The sequence below is a fragment of the Scyliorhinus canicula genome, chromosome 3, assembly GCF_902713615.1.
Source record: "Scyliorhinus canicula chromosome 3, sScyCan1.1, whole genome shotgun sequence".
NCBI lineage: Eukaryota > Metazoa > Chordata > Chondrichthyes > Carcharhiniformes > Scyliorhinidae > Scyliorhinus > Scyliorhinus canicula.
Window position 1 is genome coordinate 229,037,102 of NC_052148.1, and position 25,898 is coordinate 229,062,999.

The window sequence follows — 25,898 nt, forward strand, 5'->3', positions numbered from 1 at the left end:
ATTAGAACGAAGAAGGATGAGGGACGACTTGATAGAGGTTTATAAGGTGATCAGGGGAATAGATAGAGTAGACAGTCAGAGACTTTTTCCCCGGGTGGAACACACCATTACAAGGGGGACATAAATTTAAGATAAATGGTGGAAGATATAGAGGGGATGTCAGAGGTAGGTTCTTTACCCAGAGAGTAGTTGGGGCATGGAATGCACTGCCTGTGGAAGTAGTCGAGTCGGAAACGTTAGGGACCTTCAAGTGGCTATTGGATAGGTACATGGATTAGGGTAGAATAATGGAGTGTAGATTAACTTCTTCTTAAGGGCAGTACGGTAGCATTGTGGATAGCACAATTGCTTCACAGCTCCAGGGTCCCAAGTTCGATTTTGACTTGGGTCACTGTCTGTGTGGAGTCTGCACATCCTCCCCGTGTGTGCGTGGGTTTCCTCCGGGTTCTCCGGTTTCCTCCCACAGTCCAAAGATATGCAGGTTGGGTGGATTGGCCATGAAAAATTCTATGATTAACCTAGGACAAAAGTTCGGCACAACATCGTGGGCCGAAGGGCCTGTTCTGTGCTGTATTTCTTTGTCTATCTAAGTCTGACGGCATCTGTGGAACGAAAAGGGAGCTAATGTTTCGAGTCTGGATGACTTTTGTCAAAGTCATCAAGGATGAAATCGTCCTGAATCACTGTTGATAATAAATGTCAGTCAGTGAGTGATGTATGAACGTAGCCTGCCTGTAATATCAAACAGTAAAATGTAGACCTTGACAAGTTCACGTGTTAAATATTTATCTATTGGTATCTCAGTACAGTGACTGCCTGCCATATGTTTGGTATAGTACATCAGACAAGAGAGAGTGAGCTAAGTAATCTGTAGACTTGCACATAGCTAAACCAAGTTTGAAATTTTAGTATAAATAAAGTAGCTAACGACCACTGATGTGATCACAAAATAGTCAAAATGACCTGCAAAGAGCTATTAAGTGGGAATACTGTTTGTTTTGTATTCTAGTTCTTTAGTAATGATAGCAACTTCTTATAAAATGCTACAAATTGAATTCTACACAATCCAAAATTCTGTAAACTGTAAGGTATTTCTCACTGCTCTACTTGAATTACAAGTTTATTATTAGTACAGTAATTACCTATTATGTACTAGAGATGCTAAATGCTCAATATACCGACTCTCAAATTGATCATTTATAAACATTATTGCATTAAATTGTGCTGTTTCTATACATTGATAAATACAAAGTCCATTTGCAATTTAAGTCGTTGGTGTTTTTTGTTTTGTCAGACAGGTATTAAGTTTTTCACCAAGTTTTTGAATGAGGAAAGCCAGCTCCTCGGTTGCTTGAGACTTGTCTTCTAAAAGTTCGTATCGAAGACTTGAGATATCCTGTTTAATTTCTTTCAGTTCACCTGGGAAATAACATTGCAATGTCAGTGAAAATATTAAGACTAAGAGAATAACTGTAAAACAAGTATTGAATTAAGGTGCTGAGATATAAAAATATAATTTCAAAACAGCATGGAATGACAAGATAGGAAGTACTAACTACAAGAAAAAGCCTGTTGGGTTATAGGGACTGTGGGTGGGATTCTCTGATCCCTCCACCGGGTTGGAGAATCGGCGGGGGGGGGGAGAGGGGAGGCGTGAATCCCGCCCTGCCGCTCCGACGCCGGCTGCCGCATTCTCCGGCGCCGGTTTTTGGGTGGGGATCGTGCCGGGTCGGTCGGGGGCCGTTGGCAGTGGCCCCCCCAGCGATTCTCCGGGTCCCGATGGGCCGCGCGGCCGCCCGTTTTAGGCCAGTCCTGCCAGCGTGGATTAGACAAGGTCCATACCGGCGGGACCTGGCTTTGAGGGCGGCTTGCGGAGTCCTTGGGGGGATGGGGGGTGATCCGGCCCTGGGGGCGGGGGGGGGGGGGGGGGGCACGGTGGCCTGGCCCATGATCGGGGCCCAACAATCTACAGGCGGGCCTGTGCCGCGGGGGCACTTTCCCTCTGCGCCGGCCTGTGTAAAGCTCCACGATGGCTGTCGCGGAGAAGAAACCTCCTGCGCATGCGCAGGAATCATGGCAGCAGTTCTGCGCATGCGCCAGAACACGCTGGTGCTCCTGCGCATGCGTCAACTTGCGCTGGCTGGCGGAGTCCCTTCGGCACCGGCTGGTGCGGCGCCAACCACTCCAGCCCCGGCCTAGCCCCCGGAAGTGTGGAGGATTCCGCACCTTCTTGGCGGCCCAACGCCGGAGTGGTTCACACCACTCTTTGGCGCCGGTACGGCCAGTCCTGCCGATTGCGGGAGAATCCCGCCCTGTGTGTTTACTGAGAACATTATAGTCTAAGATGCATTTTGTAACCAGTGTTATCTTTAAAATCTGTCTACATTTGTGAAGATATGTGGGAGTGAAGGAACATTGTCAAACTTTTCATGTTTAATAAATGTTTTATTTATGTTGTTAAAAGCTAATTGACAGTCTTGTGACTGTTCATCCACGTTTTTTAAAAAAAAGTAAAAGTTATGTCCTTTTGAGCCAGGGTTCCATTCTGGGACATTTCCGGCCAGTAGTAACATCAATTGGGATTGTAAAACATGGAGAATAAACAAGGCAACAATGGTCCTCCAGGCTTTTGTTTACTTCAAAAATGTTTCCATCCCTGCAATCGTTTTTTTTGCCTGCAGAAGACAGAATCCTGCATCTGAATATATGTAGCTTCTAGCAAGCATAACTGAACCACATTGTGAGCCCGATTGATAATCTTAAATTGGTTGTTAGTGCCATTCTTAGCACACTCAGGTTGTTTTGCAAGTCCTGTCCAATTGAGAAATCACATATAACGTGAGGCATTATGTTCCGAGTTTTGCAAGCACAGGCTGGTTGAGTATGGTCATTAATCTGCCTATTGCAAACAGCCAAAGGCTCATATGGCCTATGCAACACATCAGCACTGAAATAGAAAAGTCTTGGAGCTGGCCTTGGTGCTGTTGTGTAAATGTGAGCTGGGTGGCAGCAACACCACCATTTGTGTGTTATAGGTGGCCTATCACCATGGAAACCCCTCAGAGAAGCAAAATTGGAACAAGAAGCCACTGCGGATGGAGAGTTGTATCATTGAACGACACTGTGAGAGGAGATTTGGTCCAGAATATTTGGTGATGATTGGAGTCATCTTTGATGTTTTAGGTGCACAAATCAGTTATCAGATGACGTTGAAAAGGGACATGGAAACAGACCCACCTGACCCTAGCTTGCATGAAATCTGGTCCATGTGACCGAACTTTGCCAGAGCAAGAAGAGGGTGTGGCATAGTAGTATAAAAGTGAACAGGAATGGTAGAAAAAGGAAATTAAGGTTACTGCCACTGCTTCAGTTATCGTAAAGGAACTTATCGACCTGCACTGTCCATATCGTTCACAGGGGGGTTACTGAGGGTTCAGGTAAAGGTGATTCTTGTGGACTCACGTCATCAAGACTACTGTGAGCAGAGCTGAGGAGGTTCTGTTTGTTGTGATAGGATGTATATGTACCTTTAAGGGAGTGTACCTTTATTGTGAAAAAGGAAAACATAGCACTCCTGAAGTGCACTGTTTTAGTGAAGACTGTGCAGGTAGGGCATGGATTGGTTGGGAGCTCCTGTTCAATAAGGATCGATTGCTGATTCCGCGGAGTAAAGGTGCTGGAATTCTACCTGAGCAAGTTCATAGCTTTGAAGTATTTTGTGATTAACATTAGTGCCATACATGCGAAGTGGTCTGCCCAATAAATCCGTGAGGTCTATGTTTGTTTTGTCGGCTATTTAATTTATAACTTATATTGACTGCAATTTTCCTTCAAATTCCATTTAAATTTATGTTGATTTTATTTTGATAGTGAAAGTAAAATTATAAAAAGCGAAATCTTGTCCATTAGTTTTCTCCTTGGTATCATCTGGTAAATTTGGTTCTTTGATTTGTAAGAAAGATTGGATTTAGAGAGAATAAATACAGGAAGAGATGGGTAAAGAAATGAACTTTATATTTGAGAATTCCCTAAGCAGAACATTTTACAAGCAGGAATGAGGCTCAGCAATTTCTCTTTCTGGCCAAGGAGGTTAATTTTCATGGTATTGTGATGAATGCAGGATTTTAGATGTATCGGATTATAAACAATTGACAATTTAAGGGTTAAAGGCCTGGGTTAGAGTGTGTTTGACTGCAATAGTCATGTTTTTAAAATAATCTTGTTTTGCAACACCAAAAAGCTTTTAGGAGCCAGACATGAAATTGACCAGAGTTAAACGCCTCGTCTAATGCACTTTTGTTTGACTATGGGGAGTACCTGGGGACTTAATGTGTTTTCAGCATGATTAGTTAATTTATTTTCAGCTTGTGGAGATGATGTCATTGCTGTGTGGAGCGAAGGTATTCAGGCATTTTGAGAAAACGTTTTGAGTTGAGTTTTGATCCGGCTACCCTTGAGACCACAAGTAAAGTCTTTTGCTCTCACAGTAGGATTGCAAAAATATATCAGTATTTAAAGCTGTGCAGACTTGTCTGAGGACAGGGAAGGAGTTGAAACTAACCAGTTGCAACAGCTTTTGAATCATCCAGCCAGATTCTGCAGGGGTTCTAACTGGAAACAAATCTGTTCTGGAAAGCAAGCATTACTCTGTTCCATTTAAACATAAAATTTGAGAGTCGTGTGTTTTTCCTATCTTGTTGTTTAATTAGGAATTGTGTAGTATTGTTTAATGGGTAATTGTAAGCTATTTCCGGCTGTGAGGTTTAAGATTTTAATACTGTGTCAATAATAACATTTTGCTTTACAATACCAAATCCCTATTTCTTTGGGCAATCACCCCTGGAGTGAAATATTCTTTCCACACAGTCTTAGAAAATAAAATAAAATATTGGGGTTTTGGTCCAGTATCCGAGCCACTTTTGGGGGCTGGTCTGGAATCATAATAGTATTAACCTTGTATGTATGAGTCCTAATTGGCTGTGTTGAGTTTAATGGACAATTAATGGGAACATCCAGCTGGTTCCTAAGAACAACAGGAAGGTTGAGGACAAGGTCATTTGTAAGAGTTCGATCACATGATGTACTGATGATGTCATTAGCAGTTTGGGTGGGCTAACAGCCGGTCTATTCTAGCAGCCTGTGGGAAAACACCTTTCCAATAAAGCTCTAATTTGTTTTGCATCTTTGTGGTCTGCAAGCCTGTACTTTAAAAATACCACACAAAACAAATGGCAGAGTAATGTAACTCAACTAACAAGTTATGGAGATTTGGAGCTCACGCTTCATTACTTCTTTCCCTGAACTTGCGGTCTGACTCTTGCATTAAATCAGCATGTGTTGCGAACCCGACATTTATTTTTCCAGGAATGTTTCCCCCAACACATGTACTAATGCAAAAAGGATTTGAAAATATGTGTAATTCAGGACCAATCTCATTGTTATGCTGTGTATGGGGATGACAGCACACTGAGAATGCTAGTATCCAGTTCTTGTATAGTCACCTTGGCCGGGATTCTCCCCTACCCGGCGGGGTGAGAGGTCCCGGCGTAGTGGAGTGGTGCCAACCACTCTGGTGTCGGGCCTCCCCAAAGGTGCGGAATTCTCCGCACCTTTGGGGACTAGGCCCGCGCCGGAGTGGTTTCCGCGACGCTGATGGCGCCAAAACCGGCGCCAACGGCCTTTGACGCCCGCCACCCGGCGTTGGAGCTGGCCGAAAGGCCTTCACCGGTTTGCGCATGTGCCGGTGCATCAGCGGCAGCTGACGTCACCACCGGCGCATGCGCGGTTGGGGGGTTCTCTTCCGCCTCCACCATGGTGGAGGCCGTGGCGGCAGCGGAAGAAAAAGAGTGCCCCCACGGCACTGGCCCACCCACCGATCGGTGGGTCCCGATCGCAGGCCAGGCCACCGTGGGGGCACCCCACGGGGTCCGATCGCCCCGCGCCCCCTCCAGGACCCTGGGGGCCCGCTCCTGCCGCCAATCCCGCCGCCACCAAAGGTGGTTGAAACCCCGTCGGCGGGATTGGCCTCTCAGCGGCGGGACTTCGGCCCATCGCGGGCCGGAGAATCGCCACGGGGGGCACGCCGATCGGCGCGGCGTGATTCCCGCCCCAGCCAATTCCCGGGTGGCGGAGAATTCCGGCCACGGCGGGGGCGGGATTTACGCCAGCCCCGGGCTACTCTCCGACCCCCTGCAATTTCGCCCCTTATGTGAGCTTTGGGACAGAAAGGGAGTCATTGCAGGAACACTTGTATTCCAGAAACATTCTTCAGAACATGTCACTTTACTGGGAAGTGATAGAATCCTTTGTTTAGTTTGCGAGATTTATATTACTCAATAATCTACCTGAATATTGTTGATCCTTACCTTCATTAACTTCATCGTTTTCTTTATCAACTTGTGCTTTCAAGACATACCGTTTAATCAGTCGTTTCATTATTTGCTGTGAAAGACAAGAATATAACTAAAACAAGAGCATCAAATCAAAGAACGTTCCTAAAAATAGATGACCTTGCTTATAACAAAAATTGTGATGTATGAATTCTGACTTACAATGTCCTGAATCAAATGTTAATAGGACTCTATAAATACTGCTCACATAATAAATACATTACCTGTTTAAACTGATCCAATTAATTTCAAAGAACATATGAAAATATGGGAACTGTTTTGTTCATCAAAAATCATCTCGTTAATTTGAGCATTTTACAGCATCTTCATGGCACACATTGATCTAACTCTCTCCACAGAGGATGTTTATGTTTGGTCAGCATAGAACTGATGAGTGTTAATTGGGTGACAATCGCAAACTGTTTCCAGAATGTCACAGTTCTGAAAATCTTGTATTCTTTACATACCTGGAAAATGTTGACTGTTACATTCCGCTGTCGTGAATTCATAATGCATTGCAGGGATCAATACTTCACTTTCAATTTGACTGGTGAGAATTAAATCAATTAAGATAATAATGGGGGAAGTTATGCAGTGGGATAACATAATACAGCTAGGAGTGGCAACATATGGTTACTCTGTTTATCAATCTTTTCAAAAATCTCAGCTGATTCAGCTGCAAAAAATGAAGCTAATAGTTTGAGGAGGATATTTTTCTCTGGTGCAGGAAGACCATAGTAAGATATTTTGAGAATTGTGAAATTTAAGTGTGCTAATGCATCCACATGTGGCCGTCAAAAATAATCCTGGATTGGCCTGCTGTTGTAATGTTTGTCTGACACCTGACCTGTTTAGCACAGCTGTGACTTCTGAGATTGATTAGAATCTGATTAATTTTGTTGTTGGAGGCTTTCTCCAGATTAACAGCTGATTGGTTCCTTTCCTCATCATCCCAATCCCTCTCCAGATTATTTCAAGGCCAGAAAACACAGCAGAAAATAATTGGATTTCTTTCTATCCGTGTGGCTTTTTGAAAATTGTGATGTGCTCATGCTTTATATAAAATGTGGTATTTGAAGTCTGACAGGTAATCATCAAACTCAAGTGCCAACTTGGCTCAATTGGTAGCATTCCTGACTCTGATGTAAAAGGTTGCAGCCGCAATCCCTCTGCAGGGCCTGAGCACAAAATGGAGGATGCGGTTTAATGAGCAGTGTGGTACCCTCGCACTCCCATTGGCAACCAGCCACTTTGGCACTGTCAGCCTGGCATCGTGGCACTGCCACCTGGGCACAGTGTCCAGGTGCCTTTGTCAGGCTGGCAGTGGCACTGTCAGGGTGCCAGTGCCAAGGTGCCCATGTGCCAGGTTGTCCCTGCCAGGGATCGGGCCCAGGGGTGTCTACCCTTAAGCCGCGGAGTGAGGGGGGGGGGTCTCGAGGACCCCCTTAAAGGTAGGTCGGGTGCAGTGAGGGAGTCCAGAGGTCACGATGGGGTGGTTGAGGGGGGTTCACAGGAACAATGTTGTGGAATGTTCAATTATTAAAAATAGGAAACCCGACCCCAACCCATTACAAAAGTGCCGACTTCCAGTTCCACAAGTGTGGGTTTGGGGTCAGATGACTCCTGAGAGGCAGAGCAGTAATTATAATGTCAAATTGAGGGTTTGTGCTGGAGAATTTATTACCAATTTGGAGTTAACGGCAATGGTCCAGGGTTTCGCTGGGCTTGGAAACCGTGACGGAGTTGCCAGCGACAGTTCCAGCACTGCTTGTGGGCCAGGAGAAGAATGAGTGCTTTCTCTTGGGCCCTCAAGCAATACTGCCGCAATTAGCCTCTGTCTTCATGCCATTCAGAACGTTTCATCAGGATTGGTTGACCCCTCTCTGGCAGTGGCACTGTCAGGGTGCCAGTGCCAAGGTGCCCATGTGCCAGGTTGTCCCTCTTTCTTTACCTCACTCTGCTCACACGCCACGACCCCCCAACTTTTCAATTTGTTTTCCATAAAGCCTTATAGCACAGGTTTTATAGCCGGACAGCCAGTTAGCCTCACAATCTACTTGACTGACAGAAAACAGATTAAAATAATTCTAATGATGCCCTGCCATTAAGAGGAGGTTTTGTGGTGCAGTAGGAATATTCCTAAATAACGTAGTATTTTCCCTATTCCACGCGATGTTTCCTGTGGCTTCTGTCCAAACGAGCACCATCTGCTCATTACATCATTGCTGGAGTTCAGCATTCGGCATCATGCCTTTTCCTAAATACTTCCAATGTTTTATTGGGACCATTATTCCCAGTGGCACAGTGGTTAGTACCAGGGACCCGGGTTCAATTCTGGTCTTGGGAGGATGTCTGTGTGGAGCTTACATGTTCTCCCAGTGTCTGTGTAGGTTTCCTCCAGGTGCTCCAGTTTCCTCCCACAGTCCAAAAATGTGCAGGTTAGGTGGATTGGCCATGCTAAATTGCCCCTTATTGTCTAAAAATGTGTAGGTTAAGGGGTTATTGGGATACGGATACGGGCTGAATGGCCTCCTTCTCTACTGTAGGGATTCTATGATCTTCTGTGTTGCTCTGTGTGTCAAAGACTGTGCCCTTAGTGAATTTCTGGTGACATCTTTGTCAACAACACTTTATGCTGCAGATTTATATACTCTGTCCTTGAGGAAAGGATTCAGTGAAAATGAGTCATGATTTAAAATAGACCAGGTGGTGACATCATGTGACTTTCCTAATTGCTTCTTTAATTAGTGACTATTTATAGAAGTTAGAGAGGCAGGCACCTTGTTATATAAAGCCTTCAATGTGAGTCAACCTCCTTATCAGACCTGGGATGGTCTAACTTTATGATGAATACAGAAACATCTGATCACAGGCAATCTAAGTGAAAGAGGGTGGTAATCTATTTAGCTACTCGATTTAATAACTGAGGGCAAGGGAAACTTCATACAGACTGTCGTGGTGCATCGGAATTCACTGCCAGAGTTAGTGGTTAAGGCAAAAAACTATCAACATTCAAGATCAAAATGGACACAGTGAAGCAGTTTGAAGGACAAGGGAACCGGGTGGATGACTATGATTAACATTGTTTTCTTGCATGTAGAGTAAACACAGACAAGGAATATTTGGGCCAAATATCCTGTTTGTGTTGTAATTTATCTATACTTCTATGCATAGAAATGTGTGAGAAATGGAGCTAATGATCTTCATGGTGAAACTATGGCTATGCCATACATTACAGAAAGACAATTAGCTATACATAGCACGAGCGACACCACTCCACAAGTCTGGGATAAACGAGGAGGCAAGTCGCCATGAACAGAGACTATTATGTACAGCCTCGTTGTGTTTGAATCTTTTTGATCCAATGTGATAAACAGACCGTTGCCAGTATTTTGATTTGTTGGCCCAGTTCCTGGTACTTCCTTGGGACGTAGGTAATCAATCAGATGAAGTGATCCAAAAGTGAGAAGGTATGCTATTTGCAGCTTTGAGACGATAATGACATTTGACCCATTCTTGTCGTAGAGTGAGATTTATCCAACGTAACCATTCTTAAAAATGTGTCTATAATGGGCTTCAATTCTGCGCAGGGGTGGGAGAAAAATTTCCTCTGTTCAGTATTTGTGTTAAAATTGTGAGCAAATTCTTTATACACATCTGAAGTTTCACTACAAACGGAGAACATGAGGAACATTTCCCAGAGGCGGCAATGTAGACTTCGGGGGATGGGGATATACTGAGTGGATGCACGAAAGATGGCTCCTCCTGGAAACTCAAAATTAGGCACTTTTAACCCAAAATAGGCGGATAAACCCGGGAAAAACACCCCCACCCTCCTCCAACACCACCATAATGAACAAAACATGCCAAGCAACAGCAACATGAGGAGCCAAAGAGACAGCAGAGGCTGTAAAATCTGGGAAAGAAAGACTGAGGCGATGGTGAACATGGGTGACAAGGTCCCAGCCACACCCGAATGGGATGGACTGCCAGAACATATGCCGGGCTACCTCCCGATTAACGAATAGAGGGAATTCCTAACACATGAACTCCAGGAGCTAAAGGATGCAGTCAAATTTGAAATGATGGCACCGGTGAAGGTGACCGTGGCAGCGCTGGAACAGTGGTTAGAGACTCAGGAGGTGACGATCAGAGAGCTGCAGAAGGCTGCGATCGACCAGAGCGATTGAACCGACTTACTGGAGATAGAGATGGCAAGGTTGGTGGCGACACAAGGGACAAGGACCAAGAAAATCGATCTCGCCACTAAAACGTCCACAATGTTGGCTTACTGGAGGGCACCAAGGGCAGAAACCCTACAGAGTACGTGGCCTAGATGTTGGGCAAACTAGTTGGAGGGGAAAGCTTCCCCAAACCCCCACAAGTGAACAGAGCTGACTGTAGTGATATGCATCACTGTATATACACAAGGGGTTAATGTAAATACACTACAACTAAGTAACCACTAGAGGGAGCACCAGAGTTGTATATATACACAGACAAACAGGGAGTACTTTCTCTCTCTTCACAGGAACGGCAGCTGGTGAGCAGGGCACAGACAGGCAGCTCAGATGTAACATAGTCTAAGCTCTGGAGAGAGAACAAACTCACAATAAAGCATCTACTTCAACTGTAAGACTACGAGCTTTATTCAGACACAAGGAATAATGCATGGTACCAGGACCAGGTGACATCAGAACGCTGACTAGAAAAGTTACACAAGATGCAGACAAAGCACAATCGAAAACAGAAGAAAACTCAGACATGGGAAGACTTCGCTGAGTCGATGCAACTCATTGGAACTCTACCGCAGCTGAAAACAACCGGGAATTTAAGTCATAGATGGAAAAATGTTAATCAAACATTCGAACTGTATATCATAACTAATGAGTTAAGCGCAGCCTCAGAAGAAATGAAAATAGCACTTCTCCTACCAGGACATGAAGCTAGAGAGGTGAAGACAACACCAAATTAGAAGTAATACTTAAAAAAAAATAAGATTACTGTAACCCCAGTAACAATGCTGTATACTCAATGCTCAGATACCAAATTGCACAGGAGATGAGTGATGCAAAACTCAAACAATCATCAGAACAGAAAGGTTTAATGCTGGAAATCACGATTGGCAAGAGCAGATCGCAAGAAAAAAATAACTTCAAGTTTTTAACAAGAAAAAACGGCAAAAAAGTTCTTTTTCATGGGTCTGAAAAAGTTAAAATTGCGACTGAGCACATTTTAAACTCCCCAGGGAACAAAAGACGCAAATCTGGGTCTGCGCATGTGCAGGAAATGGCAACCGCGCATGCACAATTGAAAAAAGACGTTTTGGGCGGAAATCTGCACACGCGCAGTTTACGAAAAAGCGCACAGTAAAGGAAAATTAATTTGCGCATGCACAATCAATTCCTATGCTTTAGGACCACGCCCACTTAAAGGGGAAATGTCCGAAAATTAAAAAGAGTTTTAAAGCTACAAACACAATTTGTTCACCTCGATAGACAGAACAATGCCTGAACTTCTCCAGCAGTTGAAAATAACCTCCGCAGCACCCTGGAACAAGCAGTTTGCACCACTCAAAGTGAAGAGCATAATGACAAATCCAAAAACAAAGAAGATGATTTGTTTATCGAAAAATATTACTCAGACATGGCTGAGTTATTCGGATATGATGATCATAAAAGCATCAGCACCATGGTTGAAAAGCTCAACACGACTCTACACATGGTAGATAAAACCAATACCATGATACAATGGCAGATCGTCGACACATTGGATGACAGCAAACTGACAAATACCCAAGAAGAAAACGATGCCACACAGCGAGTACTGACCGACTCCGTTTGAGCGCACAGATCGACTCCACAAAGAGACCACTGCACAACTGCACACAGAGAGCGATGAAAGACTCCACAGAGAGAGCAATACAAACCTCCACAGAGAGCTCGATGGCAGACTCTACAATGGAAGCAACTCAAGACTCCATAGCGACGTCCATGCATGAACAAAACCATGAAGGTCTATCAACCTTATCTGAGCAACCAGCAGCAGACTATGAAAGTCTACCAAGCTCATGTGAACAACAAAAAGACTATGAAAGTCTACCCAGCTTATTTGAGCCACCAGAGGAAGACTATGAAAGTCTACCCAGCTCATTTAACCAACAAGAAGACACTGAATGTCTACCCACTGTATGTGAGACAAGTGACGAAGAAATCATAATTCCCATACAAGATGTGCAAATCACAGCGAGACTGACATATCTCAGCTCGTATGTACAGAAGCACTCAACAATCAAAGTGAAACTACTCTTGAGTCCAGTGAGATCACGTCAATTAAAACCTCATCTACTCTAACCTATCCACAAGAAAAAGAAATCTTGAAGATTTTGACTCCAGAAGAGGAGCATCAAGAAACCGAAGACAATCCAAGTGAACCTGACATGACTCCAAAAGAGCACCACGAAATCAATGATGATTCAAGTGAACCAGAAATGACTCCAGAAGAGGAGCAGCAAGGAATAAAAGAGGAATCACATCAACCACAAATGACTGATGTCACCAAGACCAATGCAACACCAGATCAATCACACAATCCTCAAGAAGATACCACAAAGGACACTGACACAAATAACTTTGAGAATGACCCGAATTATCCACATGGAAGTCATTGAGCGCAACAAAAACAACAAAAACCACAAGAAGCACAACAGAAACAATAACAACAAAAACAACAAGAAGCAGAATAAGAACAACAACAAAAATTACAAGCACAATAACAAAAACTACAAGCATGACAACAAAAAACTACAAGAACAACAACAAAAACAACAACAAGAAGCATAACAAAACCAACAACAGCAACAACAAGCACGACAAAAACAACAAGAACAACAACGGAAACAACAAAGACAGAAACGACAAAAACAACAAAGAAACAACAACTTGTATGACATGGTACAACTCTGCACATGAAGGACAATGTAACGGCACAGCTCAAAACAATGGCAAGAGTACAAACATACCATGGCATGACAACGAATCTCACAAATTCACATTTGCTCCACTACAAACAAGCAAACCAGCTTTCAAGGCAGATGACATACAGAATCAACACCGCAAGCACAGAAAAAAGTCCAGGTCAGACAACAAAGATGACATGCCAGAATCGCTACCACAAGCATAGAAAATAAGTCTAAATCAGACAACAAAGTGATTCAAACACCTCATGATGTTCAAACTCAAAGTTTGGACTCATAAATTTTCAAAGTTAAGATTGGACTCACAAATATTAACTGGCATTGTATAATCATCAATATCATCGCAACTTGTGCATATCATCATTTATCTACCTGTTTTGTACAATTTTCTTTAACGAAGTACAGAAAATATGTAACAAGAAAAAAGGGGGGATGCAGGGATATGCATCACACTATATACACAAGGGGTTAATGTAAATACACTACAACTAAGTAACCACTAGAGGGAGCACCAGAGATGTATATATACACAGACAAACAGAGAGTACTTTCTCTCTCTTCACAGGAACGGCAGCTGGTGAGCAGGGTACAGACAGGCAGCTCAGATGTAACATAGTCTAAGAGCTGGAGAGAGAACAAACTCACAATAAAGCATCTACTTCAACTGTAAGACTACGAGCTTTATTCAGACACAAGGAATAATACACTGACCAGTCACTCCAGCCAAAGCCCAAGGCCAGGGAACAGCCGCGGGCCATGATTGCAAAACTGCACCAGTACCAAGACCAGGATAAGATCCTAAACTGGGCAAGGCACACACTGTCCTGTAAATGGGAGGGTCAATCAATCCGGGTGTACCAGGACATTGGGGCAGACAAGCGGCATGCGGAATTTAACAAAGCCAAGGTGGCTCTTTATAAGAACAAAGCTGTACCCCGCTAAGTTCTGCGTTACTTTCCAAGGCAGGAAGTGTTATTTCGCTGCACAATCGGAAGTAGATGAATTTGTGCAGAAGCATAGGCTGGGAAGGCAACAAAACCAGCAGTAAACTAGGCACTTCATCGTATCATTCAACATTAAAAAAATGTAGAGATTATTTGTGCAGGACTGAACCGCCTTGTCTTCAAATCTGATGGAAGAGGAATGGGGGGGGGGGGGGGGGGGGGGGGGGGGGGGGGAGAGGCAAGCATCGGTCAGGGTAAGGTATAGATCGACCCCGGGGGCGGGGGTGCACCATCCCGGCGGGTGAGCTCGCACAAGGAAGTACGAGCGAGGTGGGGATGAGGGGACGCAATGCGGCACATCTCCCCGAAGGGGGAGGGTGCCTGGCGACTGGGAAAGAGAATACTCTAGATTGGGGGGGGGTTAGAGGAGGAAAACAAGGGGGAATTGCTGGGTGATGGGAACTTCTAGGGATGATGGGGGAAGATGGAGAGGAGTCAGATCCGGGGGAAAGCCGAGGGATGGGGGAATAAGGGGTAGGGGAGGCACTGGGCTGACTACGACAGATCTCACATGGCGGCAAGGAATACAAAGGCATCGCCAACAGCCACCTTGGAGGGCCCCCAACTAAAGGGAAACCCTGGAGTGCAGGAGCACATCTACATGGCGTATACATAGACGGTGGCCATCTAGGGTAGCACCTGGTCAAAGGGAAACCCCGGAACACAGGGGCTCAGCCACATGGCGATACTGCTCAATAGGAGGACAGCATTTACAATGACGAGGATGGTTACAGACCAAGGGGGATGGTACGTCATGGTCAGTGGTGTCCTGGAGGGGGCACCAGTGGTCCTTGTTAACATGTCGACCCCCAACCGGGATGACGCGGAATTCATGAATAAAACCACGGCAGAAATCCCCGACATGAACTCACACCAACTCATTATTTGGGGGGACTTTAACTGTGTACATGACGCACGGACAGCCAGATCAAACCGTAAGTCGGGGAAAATGTTAAACATGGTGATGGAACTGGCGTGTTCATGAAGCAGATGGTGGCAGTGGACCCATGGAGGTCCACACACCCAGAGGAGAAGGAGTATTCCTTCTTCTTCCAGATACACAGGGTCCATACCAGAATCAACTTCTTTGTAGTGGGGAAACAGCGCTTCCAGGGGTAGTAGGAGCAGTGCACTCCGCAATCATAATCTCTGACCACGCTCCACACTATGTAGATGTAGATTGGAGATGGGCCGGGCACCATGTTCGCCATGGAGGCTGGACACAGCTCTCCTGGCTGACAAGGCATTCTGTGAACAGACATCACAGGCCATAGATGGGTACGTTACCAACACCAGAATGGGGAGATTTCAATTACCACGTTCTGGGAGGTGCTGAAAGCCATGATAAGGGAGGAAATTATTGCATACAAGCACACAAGGATAGGAAAGAGAGGGGAGGATATACAAGGAAATTGAGAGGGACAAGAGACTAAAACTGCAGATAGACAATATGCGCCCGGGCCAAACTGGGAACTACAATAAGGGTAGGACGGTCAAAGGAGGGACACGGCCACAGCAGGAACGAAAGGAATTGTATGTAAATATCTGGACTGCCATCTGCCTGTCTTTATACCTCTGATTTCTTGCTCGTTTTTATGAGGTTGTTTTGTTTTGGATTTTTTTCTCTGATCGGTGCGGTTATGTAAAGTGTAAGATATAACATATGAGTTGTGAAATACAAAATGTGAAAACCCAATAAACACACTTGGGGGAGAAAAAAAAAGAGATGGCAAAGTAAATACAACGAAGGATAGTGGACAGTCTTTAAAATTTCAATTAATCTCATTCTATTCTCCTGTCATGGCACAATAATATTTGACATTCAACAGATTTAACAAGTCAAAAATGAGAGCAGAGAAAATATTCACACATAGAACATACCTGATATCTCGTGGGTTGATTTATTAGAATGCTGTTGAAACTTTGGGTTTCTGAAATCCTTAGATTTGACTGTGCAAAAAGATTGAGCTGGGAAAACAGAATACAAACCTTTAAAAAGATAGAGGGTGTAATCTAACCAAACAAAAATCAGCGTTTGTTCTGGGCGAGAATCAAGGGGACCAGTGGGAACAACCCCGCGATCTCTGGTTTAGCAAAGGGCTAAATTGCTGGCTTTGACAGCAGACAAAGGCAGGCCAGATGCACGGTTCAATTCCCGTACCGGCCTCCCCGAACAGGCGCCGGAATGTGGCAACTAGGGGCTTTTAACAGTAACTTCATTTGAAGCCTACTCGTAACGATAAGCGATTTTCATTTCATTTCATTCATTTTCATTTCATCTAACGGCACTCTTTTGTTTGGTGGCCGAGCAGGGAATGCCGCCTGAGGCCACATTCAGTCGCATTTCCTGCACTGAGGAACTCCGTTCGCCGGAACTCCATAGAACCCCTCCAGCTCAGCAGGAGGCTATTCGGCCCATTGAGTCTGCACCGATCCTCTGAAAGAGCACTCTACCTAGGCCCACTCCCACACCTTATCCTCGTAGCCTCACATAACCTACACATCCTTGGACACTAAGGGCCAATTTATCATGGCCAATTCACCTAACCTGCACATCTTTGGACTGTGGGAAGAAGCCAGAGCACCCCAATGAAACCCACGCACACACGGGAAGAATGTCCAAACTTCAGGCACCCAAGGCTTGAATCCCCAATAACACCCAGTGACCAATCCGGATCCCCAGTAACACCCAGAGACCAATCCGGATCCCCAATAACACCCAGAGACCAATCCGGATCCCCAGTAACACCCAGAGACCAATCCAGATCCCCAATAACACCCAGAGACCAATCCGGATCCCCAATAACACCCAGTGACCAATCCGGATCCCCAATAACACCCAGAAACCAATCCGGATCACCAATAACACCCAGACACAAATCCGGATCCCCATTAACACCCAGACACCAATCTGGATCACCAATAATACCCAGAGACCAATCCGGATCTCCAATAACACCCAGAGACCAATCCGGATCCCCAATAACACCCAGAGACCAATCCGGATCACCAATAACACCCAGAGACCAATCCGGATCCCCAATAACACCCAGAGACCAATCCGGATCCCCAATAACACCCAGAGACCAATCCGGATCCCCAATAACACCCAGAGACCAATCCAGATCCCCAATAACACCCAGAAACCAATCCGGATCCCCAATGACACCCAGACACCAATCCGGATCCCCAGTAACACCCAGAGACCAATCCGGATCCCCAATAACACTCCAACACCAATCCGGATCACCAATAACACCCAGACACCAATACGGATCCCCAATAACTCCCAGAGACCAATCCGGATCCCCAATAACACCCAGAGACCAATCCGGATCCCCAATAACACCCAGAGACCAATCTGGATCACCAATGACACCCAGAGACCAATCCGGATCCCCAATAACACCCAGAGACCAATCCGGATCCCCAATAACACCCAGAGACCAATCCGGATCACCAATAACACCCAGACACAAATCCGGATCCCCATTAACACCCAGACACCAATCTGGATCACCAATAATACCCAGAGACCAATCCGGATCTCCAATAACACCCAGAGACCAATCCGGATCCCCAATAACACCCAGAGACCAATCCGGATCACCAATAACACCCAGAGACCAATCCGAATCCCCAATAACACCCAGAGACCAATCCGGATCCCCAATAACACCCAGAGACCAATCCGGATCCCCAATAACACCCAGAGACCAATCCAGATCCCCAATAACACCCAGAAACCAATCCGGATCCCCAATGACACCCAGACACCAATCCGGATCCCCAGTAACACCCAGAGACCAATCCGGATCCCCAATAACACTCCAACACCAATCCGGATCACCAATAACACCCAGACACAAATCCGGATCCCCAATAACACCCAGAGACCAATCCGGATCCCCAATAACACCCAGAGACCAATCCGGATCCCCAATAACACCCAGAGACCAATCTGGATCACCAATGACACCCAGAGACCAATCCGGATCCCCAATAACACCCAGAGACCAATCCGGATCCCCAATAACACCCAGACACCAATCCGGATCACCAATAACACCCAGACACCAATCCAGATCCCCAATAACTCCCAGAGACCAATCCGGATCCCCAATAACACCCAGAGACCAATCCGGATCCCCAATAACACCCAGAGACCAATCTGGATCACCAATAACACCCAGAGACCAATCCGGATCCCCAATAACACCCAGAGACCAATCCGGATCCCCAATAACACCCAGACACCAATCTGGATCACCAATGACACCTAGAGACTAATCCTCATCACTTCCCGAGGTGATCAGGACACCATTTTTAAATTGCCCCTCTAATCTTTTGACTTCCCAATGCCCCAACTCACCTATAAGGGGGTCCTGGGGCCCACACACCCGACACAAGCAGGGCACTCTCAGGTCTGATCCCCACCCTGGCAGTGCCCCTGCCAGTGCCACCTGGCCACCCTGCAGTGCCACCGGCCATGCTGGCAGTGCCACCGGCCATGCTGGCAGTGCCACCTGGCCATGCTGCAGTGCCACCTGGCCATGCTGGCAGTGCCACCTGGCCATGCTGGCAGTGCCACCTGGTCATGCTGGCAGTGCCACCTGGCCATGCTGGCAGTGCCACCTGGCCATGCTGGCAGTGCCACCTGGCCACCCTGCAGTGCCACCTGGTCATGCTGGCAGTGCCAGGATGCCACCCTACCCAGAGGCCAACCATCCTGGGGAGACACCCCAAAATACCCTCCCGCCTGGTCCTCATTTGTCTCCCCCTTGAGATAAATACGCATAAGCAGTCCAAGTACTAACAGCCCTTAGCAAAAAGATAGAAAACAGTTTCACGTTTGCTCAAATTCTGTTTCAAACTGATGGAGACTTGGTAAATAAGTGAGTATTTAATGTTAGCTATACCTTACACGGTGTAACTTATTACTATAGCAATCACAGAAGTTTTCATCTGGTTTCTTTTAGTGATGGAGGAGTGGGCAGAGGGAAAATCAGCGAGCATAGGAAACACAATTTGCAACTATTCAAAGCAGCAAGTATATGACAACAAAGTCAACTCCTTCCACATTACAGAGAATCCATGCCTGAGCAATTCCGAACTTGGTTTTCATGAGAAGTCACTTCTTCCTCGGCAACCCCGCGGAGATGAAGGTGACTTCCTTCCAACACTAAAAATTATTCCCGGGTAACTGTGGGATCCAATGCGTTACCTATGGTCTCTATCACATGTAGGGCCGACAGTGGTTGGCGGAGCGGGTGGGCGGAGTTCCCAGGGTGCCATGCGCTCCTTCTGCTGTCGACACTTGACTTCAGCTTGCTCTCAGCGATGACACTCAGCTATTTCCCAAATGCTTTTCCTCCCGACCGGAAGTGCAGGGCCCCATATCGGAATGCTTTTCCTCCACTTCAGGTGGTCCTGGACCAGGGATTCCCAGATGTTGATGGGAATGTTGTACTTTTTCAAGGAGGCTTTGAGGATGTCCTTGGTACATTTCGTCTGCTCTCCTGGGGCTCATGTTCTGTGTTGTAGCTCCGAATAGACCGCTTGTTTTGGGGTCATTGGGACCTCAGACCTGGCATTGAGCTCATGGTCTACAGATTAGTAGTGATACTCGCCCTCCACTATATGGCACAGAGACATGTGGCGGGATTCTCCAATAATGGGGCTATGCCTGAACAGACGCCGGAATGTGGCGACTAGGGGCTTTTCACAGTAACTTCATTTGAAGCCTACTCGTGACAATAAACAATTTTCATTTCATTTATTTCATTTCATTTTCATATGTCCCCACTCCAGCGTCAAAACGTGGGCATTTCACTCTGGACTTTCCTGATTCTAATACCTGAAGCGGGTTAGCAGGGCCCCGGAGTACTCCACGCAGCTCTGCCTGTCAATACGGGGCCCTGAACCTCCGGTCGGGAGTCAATGTCTGCCCTCGTTGACAATAGGCTCCCAAGGTATGGAAAGTAATCCACATTGTCCAAGGCCCCATTGTGGATTTTGATACCCAGGGGGCAGTGCAGTGCTGTGGGACAGGTTGGTAGGGGACCTTTGTATTACAGATGTTTACTGTAAGGCCCATGCACTCAGTGACGGTGTTGACAATGACTTGGAGCTCGGCCTCTTAGTGTGCACAGCCACAAGCACCATTTGCATGCAAGAGTTCAAGAGTTGCCCAAACATTTCCAACCATGGAACCCTTTTGACTTCCCAAGAGTACTAATGGAACCCGCAAAAACGTTCTTATTATTTTGAGAAATAAGGCACAAACAATTGACTATTTTGGCAAATGTGTATGTTTTGTACAAACATACAAAAAACATGATAAATGTCTTTTCTATTTCTTTTATGTATACGTTTATTATAATTAAAAAGTTATCTTATTCAACAAATTCTTAAGTCCAAACTTATTTTTGTAATTTTTATTGGGAGAAGTGATACTGCTTCTTTTGTTCATAGATTTGTTTAATATTAGGGCTGTTGCTGGAGAGATGGATTCTCATATGACACACACACACACTCACTTGGACACACACATACTCTCGAACACACACACGCTCTCTTGGGACACACATACACACCCTCTCTCAAACTCACACACAATTTCTGCCTATCTCTCTCTTCCTCACCCACACACCCATCCCTCTCTTTCTCTCCTTCACCTACACACCCACCTCTCTGTCTCACTCTCTCTCACTCATACACCCACTGTGATGATATGGATCACTGTAAATGTACAAGGGGTTAATGTGAACACACTACACCTAGCTAGATACAACAGGGAGCACCAGAGACATCATAACACACAGACAGTCAACTAATAGGTCAGTAAGATAGGATGCAACCAATAGGCATTCAAGACACACACAGAGGTTACACCACCACAGGAGCGCATTACACCAACCCATATATAAGGACACAGCACACATGATCTTCCTCTTTCCAGTGGAGACACTTAGTGAGTACAGATAGGGTTAGAACATAGAACATAGAACATTACAGCGCAGTACGGGCCCTTCGGCCCTCGATGTTGCGCCGACCTGTGAAACCATCTGAAGCCTATCTGACCTACACTATTCCATTTTCATCCATGTGTCTATCCAGTGACCACTTAAATGCCCTTAAAGTTGGCGAGTCTACTACTGTTGCAGGCAGGGCGTTCCATACCCCTACTACTCTCTGAGTAAAGAAACTGCCTCTGACATCTGTCCTATATCTACCACCCCTCAATTTAAAGCTATGTCCCCTCGTGTTGGTCATCTCCATCCGAGGAAAAAGACTCTCACTGTCCACCCTACCTAACCCTCTATCTTATATGTCTCTATTAAGTCACCTCTCAGCCTTCTCCTCTCTAACGAAAACAACCTCAAGTCCCTGAACCTTTCCTCGTAAGACCTTCCCTCCATACCAGGCAACATCCTAGTAAATCTCCTCTGAACCCTTTCCAAAGCTTCCACATCCTTCCTATAATGTGGTGACCAGAACTGCACGCAGTACTCCAGGAGCGGCCGCACCAGAGTTATGTACAGCTGCAGCATGACCTTGTGGCTCCGAAACTCAATCCCCCTACTGATAAAGGCTAGCATACCATATGCCTTCTTAACAGCCCTATTAACCTGGGTGGCAACTTTCAGGGATTTAAGTACCTGGATGCCGAGATCTCTCTGTTCATCTACACTACCAAGAATCTTGCCATTAGCCCAGTACTCTGCATTCCTGTTACTCCTTCCAAAGTGAACCACCTCACACTTTTCCGCATTAAACTCCATCTGCCACCTCTCAGCCCAGCTCTGCAGCTTATCTATGTCCCTCTGTATCCTATAACATCCTTCAGCACTATCCACAACTCCACCGACCTTCGTGTCATCTGCAAATTTACTAACCCATCCTTCTACACCCTCTTCCAGGTCATTTATAAAAATGACAAACAGCAGTGGCCCCAAAACAGATCCTTGCTGTACACCACTAGTAACTGAACTCCAGGATGAACATTTGCCATCAACCACCACTCTCTGTCTTCTTTCAGCTAGCCAATTACTGATCCAAACCGCTAAATCACCTTCAATCCCATACTTCCTTATTTTCTGCAATAGCCTACCGTGGGGAACCTTATCAAATGCCTTACTGAAATCCATATACACCACATCAACCGCTTTACCCTCATCCACCTGTTTGGTCACTTTCTCAAAAAACTCAATAAGGTTTGTGAGGCATGACCTACCCTTCACAAAACCGTGTTGACTATCGCTAATCAACTTGTTCTTTTGAAGATGATTATAAACCCTATCTCTTATAACCTTTTCCAACATTTTACCCACAACCGAAGTGAGGCTCACAGGTCTATAATTACCAGGGTTGTCTCTACTCCCCTTCTTGAACAAGGGGACAACATTTGCTATCCTCCAGTCTTCCGGCACTATTCCTGTCGACAAAGACGACATAAAGATCAAGGACAAAGGCTCTGCAATCTCCTCCCTGGCTTCCCAGAGAATCCTAGGATAAATCCCATCTGGCCCAGGGGACTTATCTATTTTTACATTTTCCAAAATTGCTAACACCTCCTCCTTTTGAACCTCAATTCCATCTAGCCTGGTTGACTGAACCTGAGTATTCTCCTCGACAACATTGTCTTTCTCCAGTGTAAACACTGACGAAAAATATCCATTTAACGCTTCCCCTATCTCCTCTGATTCCACACACAACTTTCCACTACTATCCTTGATTGGCCCTAATTTTACTCTAGTCATTCTTTTGTTCCTGATATACCTATAGAAAGCCTTAGGGTTTTCCTTGATCCTATCCGCCAACAACTTTTCGTGTCCTCTCCTCGCTCTTCTTAACTCTTCTTAACAATGTTGATTGAAACACATAAGACCCACCACGTGGATTGTAGCAGACTGGTTAGGTAGTCTGAGTAGTTATAGCAGGATTAACTGGAGAGTCGAATCCAAGTAGGAGAGTTGTTAACAGTTTAATAAATGTGTTAAAGCTATCTCCAAGTCTGAACCTTCCTTTGTCAGACTGTCCATCAAAGAAGCAGCTTATGCTACGTCAAGAGCATAACAAAACATGGTACCAGTGAGTGACTGTTAAATCCATATAGTTACAATTCAGCAAACAGTGACAACCAGCAATTTCACCCAGGCAAGATGATGTTCGAGATTCCGGTTCCACAGCAGCTCAGGTACCAAGGCAATCTCAGTGAAAACTGGCATGCATTCAGGCAGATAGTCGTGATCTACCTGGTAGCGTCCGACCTAGATGGCATGGCGGATGCTGAGAAAATGAAGCTTCTACTTACCTTTGCTGGTCCAAGAGCAGCTGAAATCTTCCACATCTTCAAACACTCAAAGGGGCAAAACAAGAGCGACTTCCAGGCAGTCCTGGACAAATTCCAAGAATTCTGCGAGGAACATACAAGAAAAAACAGTAAAAGAGGCGCCAGTACTGACCACGAGGTGAAGGTAGGCTTTCCATTGCAGGAAACAGCAGTTTTGATTGGTGGCCATCTTGGAAAAGGTGCCACACATGCGCAGTTGAGAGAAGGGCGCAAAGTAAAGGAACAGCGATCTGCGCATGCGCAATCGCTTCCTACGCTCTACGTCACAAGCTTCGTGACGTCAGAGGCCCTGGACCACGCCCCCTTAAAGGGGAAATGTCCCAAAACACGTAAAAAAAGTTTTAAAGCCGTAAAACCCGATTCTTTCACCTGGAACGACAGCACAATGCCCGATCTTCGACCAGTAGCTGAAAGTATCATCCACAGAACCCTGCAACATGCAGTAAGCACTGCCCTAGAAGATGATATGTTTTTTGTAGACAAAGACTCAGATGAAGATTTCACCTTGGGACATGGCTACCCCAGTACCAAATCCAAATCGCAACTAGAGGTGTTGTACATTGAAGACTCCGACGACGAGTTCTTCGGATTGGGGAATCCTCAGCCCAGCATATATGACATCCCAACTCGTGAGTGCAGGATTATACTGCGGCTTGATGCCAAGAGACAGAGAGCAGTACAAGCCCACAGAGAGCAGCCTGCTGCCACACAGAGAGTGGTCCATGCACCGCGAAGAGTCCCCAACTCTACACAGAGAGTGGTCCATGCACCACGAAGGGTCCAAGCCTCCACAGCGAGCTCATGGACAGACTCCACGATAGAAGCAACGCAAGACTCCAGAGCGCAGTCTTTGCATGAACAAGAAGTGACTCGAGTGACACAAGCCTCCACAGCGACATCATGGACGGACTCCACAATGGAAGGAATGCAAGACTCCAGAGCGCAGTCCTTGCATGAACAAGACCATGAGGGTCTAGCAACCTCCTCTGAGTAACCAGTAGCAGACGATGCAAGCCTGCCACGCTCAAGTGAACAACAGAAAGACTATGACAGTCTGCCATACTCAAGTGCACAGCAAGAAGTGAATGACAAGAAGCTACTGAGGCTCTACCCACTGTATATGCGACAAGTGACGACGGCATCCTACTTCCCTATACAAGATGTGCAACGTGACAGACCTCGGCTAGTGTGTACAGAGGCACTCGACAATCACATTGAGACTACTGGTGACTCCGGTGACACCACGTTCATTCAATCCTCATCCGCTCGAGCCTCTCCACAAGCAAATGCCTTCCTGAATGTTTTGACTCCGGACGGGGAGCACCAAGAAACCTCAGCTGACTCAAGTGAACCTGAAATGACTCCAGACGGGGATCAGCAAGAAACCGAAAGCTGATTCAGGTGAACTAGAAAGGGCTCCTGACAGGGAGCATCAACAAGCCAAAACTGATTCAAGTGAACAGGACATGACTCCTGACAGGAAGCGTCGCAAACTCAGTGATGGCACACTCAAGGAAACAGAAGACGCCACAAAGGATGCTGACACGAGTAATTGTGTGAAGGACTTGTATTATCCACAGAGTGTGGTCCTTGTGCGCAGCAAACACGACAACAAAACCAACCAACACAACACAACCTATGAAAACCATATCAAAGACAACGACACAAAGCGTACCAAAGGCAACAACGTCGACAACAAGCACGACAACAACATTAACAATGGAACTACGACTGGTACGACATGGTGCAACTCTGCAAATGCGGGACACTGTTACTGCTCAGCTCAGTGCAATGACATACCATGGCAGGACGATGCATCTTACCAATCCACATTTGATACACTACCAACAGGCAACCCAGCTTTCAGGACAGATGCCATCAAGAATTGCTACCATAAGCATCGAAAACAAAAAAGACTCCAAATCAGTCAATGAAGTGATTTGAACACTTGAACACCTCCTGATGACCAAACACCAGGACACTGTCGGCGTTCACAAGGGAATGACGTCACCATTGACATTTCTATACCAGACCATATAAATTCATGAACTATTGGACTCATAACTTTTATTTTGTATTGTCTTATCTACAAAGTCATTGCAACTATTATTTGGTCTTGTATACTATTGTATAGTCATCACAGTCATCATACCTTGTACATAGCATCACTTATA

General features: G+C 45.7%; 1 protein-coding gene across 2 annotated transcripts in view; it reads right to left on the minus strand.

The window, feature by feature from the left end:
• Positions 1–769: 769 nt before the first annotated feature.
• LOC119963356 (short transient receptor potential channel 3) overlaps positions 770–25,898 on the minus strand; it is a 204,464-nt gene continuing 179,335 nt past the window's right edge. For both annotated transcript variants that reach the window (XM_038792368.1, XM_038792367.1), the window contains 3 exons: positions 16,251–16,337; positions 6,366–6,441; positions 770–1,419 (listed from right to left, as the gene is read on the minus strand). In XM_038792368.1, coding sequence (XP_038648296.1) covers positions 1,265–1,419; positions 6,366–6,441; positions 16,251–16,337 — 318 coding nt within the window. In that variant the 3' untranslated portion in view covers positions 770–1,264. The remainder of the gene's footprint in view (positions 1,420–6,365; positions 6,442–16,250; positions 16,338–25,898) is intronic.